This window comes from Trichoplax adhaerens, genomic scaffold, assembly GCF_000150275.1.
Source record: "Trichoplax adhaerens TRIADscaffold_11 genomic scaffold, whole genome shotgun sequence".
Taxonomy (NCBI): Eukaryota; Metazoa; Placozoa; class Uniplacotomia; order Trichoplacea; family Trichoplacidae; genus Trichoplax; species Trichoplax adhaerens.
The window spans coordinates 1,186,362-1,201,453 of record NW_002060953.1 but is presented as its reverse complement, the minus strand read 5'-3'; the positions used below and the strand labels follow the sequence as shown (position 1 = coordinate 1,201,453).

General features: G+C 33.9%; 2 protein-coding genes across 2 annotated transcripts; both read right to left on the bottom strand.

The window, feature by feature from the left end:
- Nucleotides 1-4,701, bottom strand: TRIADDRAFT_59522 (uncharacterized protein; the record flags this gene model as incomplete). Its single annotated transcript, XM_002115472.1, has 7 exons — nt 1-275; nt 438-527; nt 2,058-2,154; nt 2,321-2,569; nt 3,817-3,857; nt 3,994-4,207; nt 4,615-4,701. 7 exons carry the CDS (start codon nt 4,699-4,701, stop codon nt 1-3), a joined length of 1,053 nt encoding a protein of 350 aa, XP_002115508.1.
- Nucleotides 4,702-6,854: 2,153 nt separating this feature from the next.
- On the bottom strand, nt 6,855-9,334 carry TRIADDRAFT_59521 (uncharacterized protein; the record flags this gene model as incomplete). The annotated part of the gene is made up of 7 exons (XM_002115471.1): nt 6,855-6,998; nt 7,144-7,460; nt 7,568-7,597; nt 7,901-8,027; nt 8,116-8,134; nt 8,270-8,340; nt 9,272-9,334. The coding sequence occupies 7 exons, from the start codon at nt 9,332-9,334 to the stop codon at nt 6,855-6,857; spliced, it is 771 nt and encodes a 256-aa protein (XP_002115507.1).
- Between the last annotated feature and the right edge of the window lie 5,758 nt (nt 9,335-15,092).

Below are 15,092 nucleotides of genomic sequence, written 5' to 3'. Positions count from 1 at the left end.
TTATTTTGGAGAGTCAGAAAGAGTTGGTTCAGGTTGTAGATTATACAACATTAGCGGTGTCGATTCAGAAGTGCCAGTGGCTCCCAGTGCCGCTTCCGCGTCCTCGTGATTTGTAATTGCTGATGCTGCATATTGGTTAGGTTCTGTTTCTTCCTCTGTACGATTGCATTCACAATCTGTTTGTTCCGCTTTCTTGTTAATAGGCTGCTTGCACAAGGGACAAGTGCTTTTATCTTGGCCTAATATCCAAGGATCAATACATCGAGCATGGAAAGCTAAAGTAGTCAAATCATATGAAACACTATATTATTACATTGAAGCTTGACTAAAATGTTTGATGGAATTATTGTGAAAGTTTCACAGTGCTATAGATTTTTCAAAATTTCTAAATTCTAGTCATGGAGTCCATTACGAATTTAAAATGCATGCCCATTTACCATGATTGCAAGGCAAAAGTCTCAGCTTATCATTATCTTCATAATCTTCCAAGCAAACAGCACAAACATCGTAAATTTGATCGTCTCGACCTAAAAATGCAAAGACAGCAAGAATTGAGACATTACATTTTTGGAATTAATGATGCAGTAGTAAAATGATATACCATACAGTAATGTTTGGGGAAATTTTTACTATTTAATTATGGTTACATAAAGGAAGAACAGAACCAGAAATATTGTATTTTCCATATAGCTGATATTTAATTGATCTGATCTGGCTTAAAATAATGTTTCCTTTCATTTATTTGCAAGGCCTAAAATGTCACCGGTGATGCATATTCATATTTAAAAACGTATTAATTAGAAATATTTCAGCCTTCTCAATATCTTAATTAATAAACTTTACCTATCTCTATTAATCATTCAGAGTATTAAAAGAAACTATTACTGGTTTAAGAGAATTTGTATTCAATTGAAGTAATATGAAACAAGAATTGTTCCATCACCCTCCCTGAAATTAAGAAAATTACTCAAGTCAAATTTATCCCCTTTACTATTATTTATAAGTCAATGAGTTTATTTTGATATTGAAAAATTATGTAATGAATCATAACATAAGTTTTCACCAATATTGTACAGCATATATACTTATACGTTGTATGCGTGCTATATGAATATCGGTGTAGTTCTATAATACATCATTCATTATCTCCTTGTCAGTTGTCCATCGGTTATATAAACTATCCTGTTTTCGCCTAGAGTATATTGTAATTTTCTCTGTCTCAATAAATCAGTTCTTCTTCGCTCTAACTTGTCTCTTGTATTTCACTGAAAATTAATTCATCAAATCCCAGTAAACATTCTAACCTCTTACGATATAGATATGAAGAGATCAATCTTCTGCATATGAAAATTAGCAAATTTAGCCCTCAAGTCAATTAATTGCATCCAGTTTCATACTTTGCAGAAAATAGATCCCTAAGTATGGCGCGATGATAAATAGTAAGATTGCGGCACTAATCCGTAGGAGTTTCAAAGGTACTATATTTAGGTACAGAATGGTCAAGGGCTATTAATGAAAAATTTAGGAGTGACAGCCATAGCCTTAAGTGAAAATGTAAGGCACCTCTGTTGATGGCATCAACGTGTCTCGGTAACTAGTACAGTAACTAGATTATGATCGACTTAGAGTGTAGGATGGCAATTACGCTGGCTTGCAGTTCCTCTTTCGAGGCATATTAAGTATGGAGCTGGGTAAGGAAATCGATAGCCTGAATTAGATTAAAATTTGAGATGTTTGGAGAATAATTTGGTAAATATGTTTGTCAGCATGTTGTAATGCGGATATATAAATGACTGATTCCTATCGGGGGAGTTTAGTTCTAAGATCTAGCTGCGTCCGGTATAGATTAGGTTATCTGAATTTGCTACTATAATATTTAACAATTAAATTCAGTAATAACTTGCTTTATCCGCAAACATTATATGCTATTCTACAATAGGCTATTTAATACTATGCATAACTAATAAATTTGGATTAAAATTAGCTGCTTATGCAAGGTGCTGCATTTGGTAACAGCAATCTAACAGATAGCTAATTGACGAGATTAAATGCTCTACCTTTCTTAAACTTTTTAGTTGGTAAAGAATCGACGCGTCGACGAAGCCTGTTTCGATCTCGATGCTTCTGAACCATCATATGTAAACCACTGATTGCCTTTTTATTACAATCATGAATAGCAACGATTATAAATTAAAATTATTATTTATCTTATCAGGAGAAAAATATAAATTGAGATAGTTATTGTGATAGTAACTTTTTAAGTTCAACCTGATCAAATATCTACTTTGGAATGAAAGCATATAAAGTATACCGTACATACCAGTCCTAATAGCATCAGAATACAAATTACTCCAATCATTACAAAAGGTAAGCAGTAAAAAGTCCATAATGATGGAAACGTTCTAGCCAAAACTATTGTCGCTCTAGTGACAAAAATTAGAAATAGACAATTCAAAATAAATGCCTGAATCTCTGGATTAATATTTGCTTCTCTTTTATTTCGATTAGTGAATAAATTAAGGTACCCCGTGGCATAAAAGAAAGACTCTCGCAGAGCAAATCCAGTTTCCTAAAGTCATAAAGACACAATAAGCCGTGCAAAAAATCCTAAAATTCAAACTGATTTGATTAATTAATATTTATTATCTTCATTTTCATTTGGGAGTTCTCATTACAATTATCATGCACTAGAGTCAAATCTACATTTAAAAGCATCGGTAAGTCCTCAGGATGAGAGTACATTGGGTATTTCCCTAGCTGTTAAATTTATTCATGGTTCTGACTAATTTGACCAGTAAATAACAACAACGATGGTAGAATTATATTATTGACAGAGAAATCGATTACATCTGAAATTGAATACTAATGAACTTTAAGATTAAAAGTTTTAGCCTCTATTTAATATAAATGTATAACTAGATATGCTGTCGATTACTTAAAATGCGAAACCGTAGAAAGCACCTGCTTTTGATCACACTAAAATGATGAAAGGATTAATTTAATGGTTAACAATTTTTTCCTTTTATAGCTGCTCGTAGATGGATTAATATTAGTATCTACCAAAATAAATTTAAATACTCTTAGCTTAAGTCTAATATATGGATTGATTTAACGCTATTTCTGTATTTGAAATATAGTAATAATGACTAGATAGCGTAACTTTAAGTTCTAAAATTCTGTATGAATTAGTGATGAAATCTTTAGCACTAGCTGATATTACAAACATTTCTAGCATAAATAGTTCTTTACTAATACTGCAAATCAGTACCATTTCGTTTAAAAGATCTCCGTATGGTAAAATTTGACGTTAACTTTGTACTAAATTAGTGAGAACAATTCTCAATGGCTAGTTTTAGATAAAATGTAGCAAAGATGCTTACATTTAGAGATTCAGTGTTTGCTATTAAAGATATTTGCTTAGTAATATGATTATTGGCCAATTTTTGCAACGCTTGGTCTACTCATATAGAATGATGTGATTACGATAACGAAGGCTTTAGTGAACATTCTAAAGGTTTAAGTTATCTATATTTTGAAGACTCATAGGTAGATTTCTATCGTGCATAATACAATTAAATCTGCTCTAGTACAGCCAAAATAATGAATAGCTCTACTAGAACATTATTCTTAGTCAATTTAGAACTGGAATACGTATATATTTGTTAATTGTAAGACTTGATGACAATTAAATGTAGAATTTTCTGTTGATAGTATTTTAGTCTTAGAAGTTAGTCACAATTTAGTCTACTCAATACTAATATTAAAATTAAAAATAAGACATATAATCAATCTTATCATCAAAATATTCAAACTTACTTCGCCGACAAAAATTGAAGGTATCTGAACGACTGCGAAGTCTAAAATACAATTAAGCAACTATCGTTTATAAACGATCGTAATATAATAAATGGTGAATAAAACACGCAAACTATTCCCCTATTCCTTAAATCAGAGGACAATTTTAATATCTTTCTAATAGAAATAATTAAACACCTGGTCCACCTTCCATTCGTGTTATTTCATTGGATCCACCATTATTATATACGATAGCGGCAGCGTATCCAGCCTGTTGGGCCGTATAAACTTTGACAGAAAAATCACATCCGCCACGCCTAATGACCACAAACCAATTTAATTTAGATGAATTATAAGGCGGCGGACGAATTGTGGAGCAGGCATCTATTGGATTAGCTGTATTAATAATGCCCTGAAATAGAATTTTCAGAGTTCAATTTAGCAATAATCTTAAATTTACTCATTTATTAGTTACATAAGAGCGCATATAAGTCGGATTTCATAACCACTATGCCTTGCAAAACTACATTTTAGAACAGAAACGCACTCTCAGTCCATTCATCGGAAGGCGAGGTCCAAATTTTGCTTCCAAACTTGGAAACACGAATGTTACGTTGGTTGCTGTGGTCTAAAGATAGAAATTCAATAAGTAACCTAATTTCGTTATTTTAAGTTAGTTATATCATTTAATCTCATCATCCTATCACTTTTCTACGTACGACTGTAACTATGAATTGGACTAGTACAGATCAAGGCAACATTATCTCAGTCGAATCCAAAGCAAGTGAGTCAATTAGTTTTTAATAGTATTTTACTTACCGCATAAAGCTCACCATTGACCTTGTGTAGCAATAAAATTAACGCTACGGTAGAAGCAAGATAATACTTGACCATTAATACAGACATATTTGCTAGAAAGAATGGCGCCGTCCTAACTATATATAGAGTACCCAAATGAGTAGGAATGGATAAGTTTTCTTACGAAAGTATTATATTATCAAATTAATAGAAATAATGCAATATTGAGCGGATCGAGAGCTATATAGAATTAAATGATCGGGAACAGAGGAAATAGACACTATTTCACATACTGTAGGGTTTAAAATAAAGAGAATTAATATTCGAAAGTTAAGAGCTAATATCTCAGGCGTATATCCGCGTATGAAAAGTCTACAATTATCCAAAACTTGTTGTAAAACTTGTACCATGAACAAAAATTTAGAGTGAGTAGTTTAGGCGATTATACAATTAATTAATAAATGATATTCAAGCGTATTGCTCTATATCTGATATTTCTATTCACATCATTTTCTAGTATAGCTAAAAATATGCGTAACATAATACTTCTCGCCTAGATCAGAATGCAATATTTACTAATTATTGAAATGCGTTAGTTTGCATTCTTTAGCGATAGCAATCAATTGTAATGGACGTAAATGAAAACTTAGAAAGCTAACGAAGTTTATTCCAAAATACAATTGACAAAATTTAAGGATAACTATCATCGGAGACTATTGAATAAATATTCAACTATTCTTTCGTGCCAGAACTATATTGTAATAACTTCTACAATCGGTGGTCGAAATGTACTGAAATTACTTATCGTTGTCTACTTGCTGTCTGATTAAATTTAAAATTTTGAACATTTTCAATTCCATATATAGGTAGAATATTTATAAAACACTTCTGATACACTAAATGGCCTATTCGATAACATAGCCATACCCAGGTAGATCATAAACCATATTGGAATTGCACTTGTTGGTGTGGAAAGTACCGCAATGCTTGGATTAAAACTGCTATCTTATGTAACACCAACGGGACAAACATAAGTGACAAGTCGATAAAAATAGGAATTAAACGTCAGGCAGCATATGCTTTATAAATACGCTAAGCTTTATCGCTTGCAATGATCAATATAAGTATTATACAAGGACAAGAGTGTGTACCGTATCCCGTGATATATATATATACACAGTGTATGAGATTTAAATATGCAAAAAAGTGACGTTACATTCGACCACTTTCTTAATATTCCAGATTGCAAGCATTATGAGCTAGGAATAGCCCTAACTTGCAACAAGGATTGAGAGGATGATTTCTATCCTCTACTACTGTTATTTGGAATACCAGACAATTGGTATTCCAAGGCAGTTAGGGTTTAACACAAGGAGACCTTCAAGACTTACTAGAAAATCACAAGCTAATATATTATCGGCGAACTCGCCGTTATATAGGTTTCGGACGTAAAACCGGTTTAGCTACAAAAGTCACCTCGTCTATTAGAAATTAACCAAATTAATACCCAAAAGAGATTCTATCTGTACAGATTAGATACAGTCTAATCCTATTAAATTTACTGTAACAGTATTAAAATAATCAATGCTTTATAGATAGTTTAACAGATAAATATAAAGCTATCCTACTAAGACATTTCCTCTAAAGAATTGTACTTTGAATCTGAACAACCAAGGGGGTGATACATATAATCCAGTTTAGCTGGTTGGCAGTTACTATTTTAAAGTCTATGTAATCCTAAATTAAGGATATCAACTGTTAACCACTAAAATTACAATTAAGGAGACCGTAAATCATTTCTGAGATATAAACACATATAGAACGTAACATAGAAATAAAGTATACGTCACGAAGATTACTTTCGTGACACAAAGACAACAATAAATTTTATTTTGTTTAGGAAAAGAATATCAATATACATTACATTTCAACCCGCTTTACTAAAGCGAAACGTAAGTAAGGTCGGGTACAAACATTATGTACAATTGGACAGTAATTTCAGAAACACAACTGAAAAATCATTATACCTTGGGTCTATTATTTAGCCAATTTTAACGTAATAATCAACAGTTAAGGGAAGAATATTGTCGTTGAAAACTTTTCAATAGCATTGAATACCTAAAGCTACCAATTTTTAAAACATACATTTGGATAAAGCTACATAAATTCTTCTCATCCCTGCATGCAGATGTCAAAATTTACACTACGCTTTGATGATATTCCATAATGATAAGAAATATAAAATTACAAGGTGAATGATATCAGTTGGATTTACCAACATCATCTTGGCCTTTCTTACTGCTACTATAATGCCTATATTCGGGTTTTAACTCCCATAAATTTCGATATCGTTTTTCCTTTGTATTGAATTGTCCAATTTCGTGCATAATTCCTTTAAGGTACATCTAATACGGTAAAATCATACATTTAGGTTGATCAACATTGGGATATTGTTAAAAAGAGTACAAAATTAGTGGCATTTGATGTCATACTCAATTTGCTATTGAGTCGTGTAGAAACGAGAGTGGAATAACTCTAGCTTTTACTTACCACAGGTTGTTGCGTAATGTCTGCTAAACTTTTAAGACTATAATATTGATGCTTTTCAAAAGCGGCAAATAACATCTCTTTTACGTGATCACGATCAGCACGAGCTCTCTTGCCTTCTTCCTTCTTCTGTACAGGTACTCGAAGTTCAACATGATCAGAAACTGGACGATATGTATTAACAACTTGACTTAAAAACTTAGGTTGACGACGAGGAGATTTTGCAAGTTCTGTTTTTCTACGCTTGAGATTCAAATACATTCGTTCATTAAGCGCCCTTAGGTCAATTTTTCGTACAACTTTACCAACAATTTCTGGTTCTGCATGGAATGTTCAGTTTGAGATAGTTGGTAAGGCAATGCATCAATTTTGGGAATATTTTTGCTGTCACAACAGTAAAAGACTACGGTATCTTTCAGAAACTTACCAGTCGATGAATCGGCGGCGTTGTCTATTGCTGAAAGGGTTATGCAACGTATTTTAACAGATTGTCATAAAAACAGAGTAAATGGTTAGTATTGATAGCATACAATAGATTATACACTGAACGATTGATTCATTAAGGCTTGCTACGATATATCAAGCATGATTTAGCTCAGATTTAGTTTACCACTGATTATTTGTATGGATTGAAACACTATAGCACCTTGGTTACCAATACTATTACTATGTATACTTGGAAATGTCTAACACTATGGCCATTCATAACCGCTATTCCAATTATAGCATGCAATGAACAAATTTAGCTTGAAATACTTACACAGTGATCGTTTTAACGCTACTTGATATTGTCCACACTCATTGGAAACTAATTTATATTCCGTAGGAATATTTGCTTCGCCACTTGAAGTAGCTGTAGTTAAGCTATTTTCCAAAAGAAATAACATCTACATTGCAAAGATATATCATCTTTTCAAATTAATCTTGCAAAAATTCACCCTATCACATAACAATGCTAAAGAAAGGGAAACTAACCTCTTCATTGGGGCCTTTTCTATGTCATTACCAATTTAAGAATAAAACGTATAAATTCCAAATTAGGTATATTTGTGGTATCCTTATATCATACAACTCTTTGACGCATTAAAACCCTACAAATAGACCGCAATATAGTTTTGCGTAAACTTACTTTTGGATCTTGACGGAGCCTACCTTACCACTCTCTGACTTTTGCCAGGCCTGCGATACAAATTTAGGAACCTATAACATAAAAATTAGCAAGACGAACAACTTGAAAGGGTTCATTGCATTGCCTACTCAATTCCTTTATAATTTTGTAGAAATTAGTGAGACGAACAACTTTGAAGGGTTCATTACATTGCCGACTCAATTCCTTTATAATTTTGTAGAAATTAGTGAGACGAACAACTTTGAAGGGTTCATTACATTGCCGACTCAATTCCTTTACAATTTTGTAAAAATTAGCGAGACGAATAACTTAAAAGGGTTCATTACATTGCCTAGTCAATTCCTTTATAATTTTGTAATAACTGTAAACCAGTCATTACTTGGATTTGCTGAATGCGATATTACACTGGCATCAGAGCTATCTCAAATGCTATGTTGTCAACGAGATTGTCAATAACTTGGCATCGGCAATCGTTAACAATAATAATAAGAGTAAAAGGAAACGGGAAGAGTTCTTCTAGGCAATGAATTGGCTGAAAGTCTACATTATAGAGTGAACGATATACCAACGGAACTCGTATGCGTCAATTTGCCGATAGCTAAGTCGATATTTAATAATAATACTGCAACAATTGCTATGGCATGTGAATAGTAAATTAGTAAAGTAGACGCAATTAACTCTTTCGTTACCAATTATCAGTGACGTGTTGCAACATCGATTGCCTACCATACGGCAAACTACTGAGAATCTTCAAGCCTACTGTAAGCAGACATTGCCATTTGCTTTAGTATTGCCGACTAATTATCAACTAATACAACGTTGGAATAATGGATAATGGTACTCTAATCAGCAAAGGCAATATCAAGCGAAAACCATGTCAGTCAGAATAAGTGTCTTGTATCGCCTATCTACTGTACTACGACAGATTTTATTGCCAGAGTCATGGAGTTGATCAATTTATAATTCTTCATTAAAGTACTCTACTCGTAAGTAGTGTATTACCTTTAGCAACCAAACACTTTGATCGGCACTGGATACGTCCACAGATTCTTTACCATCATCCATTCTATTATTTCTATGTATCGACTGGAGTATAATCAACGCTGTTTTATCCTAGAGATGGTTTCTGTGGTATGATCAAAGTCAAGAAAAAAAGTAAACACCGTTAGCAGAGTTTTTTGTAGTATACGAAATAAGTCGATTGCCAAGTTTGACAAAATTGAACTATTAACGCAAAGACAGTATTTTAATCGATATTAAAGTGGAGAGATGTTGATGGTAGGATTGCAATACGAGCCAATAAAAGGAAAATAAAATGAAATGATCCTGTCATCTCTAATCTTCCCGTAATAAAATGTAAGATCGACGCTTCATTATTGCTAAGAGGGAAATTGATTTCATTTTGTCATTTGATGGTTACCATGTTGTACGTGAAAGTATCGCCGATCGAGTCCTCTGGCAACCCTAGCGTTGGATGTCAATCTCAATCCATTGCTAAGAGGGAAATTGATTTCATTTTGTCATTGGATGGCTACCATGTTGTACGTGAAAGTATCGCCGATCGAGTCCTCTGGCAACCCTAGCCATGGATGTCAATCTCAATCCATTGCTATGAGGGAAATTGATTTCAGTGAAAGTATCGCCGATCGAGTCTTCTGGCAACCCTAGCCATGGATGTCAATCTCAATCCATTGCTAAGAGGGAAATTGATTTCATTTTGTCATTGGATGGCTACCATGTTGTACGTGAAAGTATCGCCGATCGAGTCCTCTGGCAACCCTAGCCATGGATGTCAATCTCAATCCATTGCTAAGAGGGAAATTGATTTCAGTGAAAGTATCGCCGATCGAGTCTTCTGGCAACCCTAGCCATGGATGTCAATCTCAATCCATTGCTAAGAGGGAAATTGATTTCATTTTGTCATTAGATCGTTACCATGTTGCAAGTGAAAATATCGTAAATCGATGGCAACCCTAGCCATGGATATCAATCTCAATACGTATCCATTTCAGTCGAGTCCACGAAGGCTACTCGCCATCAAAGTCAATTAAAATCAATCCCAACTCTTGATTCATCCATCGTCTGCTTGATGGACTGATGATGATATTGTAGCAAGCTGATGTTGTACTTTTACCATGACATGGACAACGAATCAAGTATATCCTAAAATACATATCAAGCTCATCCCCAACGTTGAGTTGTCATCGTCAACTGATTGGACAGGGTACTACATGAAATGGATCAACGGATCAACTGATTCCTACTCAGTAGAAATGATCCAATTTTAAATTATTAGCATTACCTAGGCCTAATAAGACAGCAATTTTAACCTCGGCTCTTGACTTGATCAACTCGATGGCGAAAATGGCTGCCGCAAGGAAAGCTCCAATTCAGCGCAGCCTTGTTGCAGTACTTCAACTGCTGTGCGTCTCATCCCAAGTCAATTTCGTGGCGAGTCCAGTAGACGCTTTCGACTCCAGTACTGTACACTGTACACTACAGTACTATACACTGTAGTTGGCCATCCATGGGATCAAGGGCACACCGTGCTTAGTACTGTAACCACAATCCTTCCTAACTTGGAACTGTAGCTTGGGGACTGGAATACGCTGGTGATATTGACCAGGACGGTGCCCATGTCGCCTACTGTATACACTAGGCGACATGGTCTACATGGGTAGTTTAAAATACTTTATTGACTGTGGCATGAATGCGCTAAACCGGCAAAACTCCATTTTGTCTACTGTACCTCTATGACCGCAGATATTCACCAAAATGGTGCCCAATCCATTTCAATGTCAAAACTCCTTCTTGTCTACTCTATGACCGGAGATATTCACCATAATGGTGCCCAATCCATTTCAATGTCAAAACTCCTTTTTGTCTACTCTATGACCTGAGATATTCACCATAATGGTGCCCAATCCATTTCAATGTCAAAACTCCTTGTTGTCTACTCTATGACCTGAGATATTCACCATAATGGTGCCCAATCCATTTCAATGTCAAAACTCCTTCTTGTCTACTCTATGACCGGAGATATTCACCATAACGGTGCCCAATCCATTTCAATGTCAAAACTCCTTTTCGTCTACTCTATGAACTGAGATATTCACCATAATGGTGCCCAATCCATTTCAACGTCAAAACTCCTTTTTGTCTTCTGTACCTCTATAACCGGCGATAAAACTACTTTTGTCTAGCGTACCTCTATGACCGACGATAAAACTACTTTTGTCTAGCGTACCGCTATGACCGACGATAAAACTACTTTTGTCTACTGTACCTCTATGACCGGCGATATTCATCATAATGGTGCCCAATCCATTTCAACGTCAAAACTCCTTTTTGTCTACTGTACCTCTATGACCATTGATATTCACCATAAAAATAATGGTGCCCATGTCGATATACAGTATGCGACATGGCCTACATGGGTAGCTTAGAATACTTTATTGACAGTGCCATCAATGCGTTTAGAAGTACAAAAATACTTTTGCACTTGAAGGGCAAAACTACATACTTTTATGACCAGTGATATTAATAGTAAACTACTTTCATGATCAGTGATATTAATAGTCCATACTTGATTGAAAAAATACTTTTTGATGATTGGTGATATTGATGATACATACTTGATTGAAAAAATACTTTTTGATGACCGGTGATATTAGTAATAAATACTTGATTGAAAAAATACTTTAGATGACCGCTGATATTGATCAATAATACAGTAAAGTACTTGATACAGTATCTCGACCAGTGTGCTGCCTACTGTCTTCTGAATCCTGCTTAATTTGGAACTGTAGCTTTTGGACTTGACCAATCATTTTTGTACGGTATACTGGACCTCTATGACCGGTGATATTAACAACGAAAATAGACATACTTTATTTCTATCTCTAGGACCGAACATATTCAAAAGAAGGACAAAGCGATGGGTTAAAATGCGAGTAGGTTCCAAAGCGAGCCTTGCAACAAGAAACGACTGAAAAATAGTCCGCCTTACTTCGGTGGCAAATAGACGGCACTTTATTCCACTACTCACTCACTTGAAGCTGGCATAAGCACATTATTGGACAGTTTCTTTCATGTCGATAAGGATAATATTTTAAACAGGTTATTATTGGACAGTTTCTTTCATGTCGATTAGGATAATATTTAAACAGGTTATTATTGGACAGTTACTTTCATGTCGATATGGATAATATTTTAAACAGGTTATTATACGCTATCGAATTACAAAACGACAACTCATGCAATATGTCGCCAATTCTGCACCAAACATGATTTCTGTCTAGCGTTGTCAATGACTTGAAATCCACAGTACATACAGTAAAGTCAATCTGCTCAATCATTCCCAGCAGGATACTCTGTTGTAACACTAAATTATAGCATGTGCAACGCATCAATAAAACTTTCAAAACGCATGAATAGTCCGCTTACTCTTTTCTTCCCCATATTGCGTAGGAAAATCAACAAACAGATATTACATATCCTTCCAACTATCATCAACTACTATTAGAAATCGAGAGAGTTTTGAACAAGAATGAGTTGCTCCATTTATCATCATCGAATAGGCTTAACAAACAATTATGTAGACGATGTAGTTATAAAAGTAGGCGACTATTGAATATTTCCATTAGCATGAAAAGCAACGAATAACATGGACGACACGTGATGTTGGCGATTTCTAATGATCTAGATAATCATTGAGGTTGGTAAATCCATCCTATCCCTAGAAATACAAAACCAGCAAAAGTACAACTTAATCCAGTAATATTGATACGGGTATCCAATGAAAGTATATAATATGATTGCATTACGATAATAATATTGAAAGGGCTTGTTGTCCTAAACAGATTAATAACGGCCATCAATTTTCAAGCATAGTAAAATGATAATATCAATTTATCAGTAATGAACTTAAGGCGGTCCTAGCAGCTAGCAAATTCAAAATAAACAGATTCAAAAAATACGACGTGAACTTTCGCGAATTTAAAAATTCCAAGTAATCACTCATCCGTCCATTTTCGTCATTATTCTTAGACAACCGTAATTTGACGACAGTGATTTTTTTATTTACTATCGGCTTTTCATCATAGATTGAGATCAGCACGTTGCTATTTGCTAATTAAAATCAAACTACGTGTAGTAAACAATTAAATCTGTCACTTTGTTTGAATGGTTGCTTGGAATCTGTCTATAAATCTATTGGTATGTTATCATACTTCCAACGAGATTAGGCAAGCGGGAAGCTAAAGCTAATTTCGATGTCCATTGCTACTATGCTTTAATAGTTTCATTCTAATTTTGTAAAACAGCTCGATTATGCACGGTTAAAATATAAATGATATACTGCGCACTTTATTTAAAATGACAGTACATTTACAAAACGAATACCTAGGTATCCTGACTAATTTAACCACAGATTACAGAAATTAAAATGGACAAGAAAATAACAATAGTCTATATTACAGAATATCATAATTGTCAGTTATACCTCATTTATCCGTTAGAAATTACATCTAGTTACAGACTAGCAGTAAATCTTAAACTCTTAGCAATAAATAAGCAACCTGAAATCAAGGGTATCTAAGTAGGTGTAATCACATTGAACGGCGTACAACTCTAGTACATAATCTCCTAAGATAGACCGCTAGAATAATGTTACAGTCATAACAGACTGGCCTTATACTTTCGCTACCAATCATCAAACAAAAGTGGAATAATGCTATTTTACAATAGTTTTGCTACATTGATATCTCGTATTATTTTACAGTATTGGAAATGCATTTCTCAATCGCTAGACTTAACATAATATGATTCTTTATTGCAACCTGAATAACTTTTAGTTAAAAATAAAATAGTAGAGGGATCAAAGGTTATAAAATCACGTAAACATCATTCAATATCGTATGTTACTAATTTTATTCTATATCAATCAAGTTTATTTCATTTCGAGCCCTTTCTTTGCAATAAAACCCAAAATTGCCGGTAGCTCATATCAGCAATCACGAAACAGGAATTTCAACCGTTAATTAGTTTCAAAACAATGCAGCTAAAGCAGCCTAAGTCAACAAATTGATATCTGCCTGTGTCTAATCACCAGATTATAAAGGTCCGTATTAGTTACAAAGAGAGTTAATACAAGCTGTAAACCCACCTTTCTAAATGTTGTAGACTCTATATCGTCATTGCAATTCTTTGGTAAAATCCCAATTAAAACTAATCATTAGAGTTGCATATATATTAGTATAGTATTGTGTGATATTATCAGAATGCATTTCTAGTTACTTCTAGAGTAATGTAGACAATTTACCGTAACGTCCAAAGCGGTAGGTGTAAATTCATTTTAAATATATAAATTATCGATATCTGGCAACAAATTTGGGAAATTTGAATGATTCAAATTGGAGTCATCATTACCCTCCGACAATTTAGACAGCATGCTTTCAGGAAATGTTATTGCTACTTATTACGCAACTACAAGGTGTATACTTCATGATTCTGATTTGAGGCTTAAATGAGTACATTAATATATTATGTCGCTGTCATTAGATCACAATCATTTAGGAACCGCTATACACCTAACTTTTTTCAGTTAAAGATTCAAGAATTAACAGTGGTGTAATATTATTTCCTACAAATTACTCATTATACCGGTTACGAATTGACCAAATCATAATTTATAAATTTGGTAAAGAAACCAAATAAAAAAACAATTCTGATATCCGTCTTTGTTCTCTTGCGCATCTGATGACTCAATAATTTTAATGGTCATTAAAATCTTAAGTATAATATAGGGTATAAACATAAATAT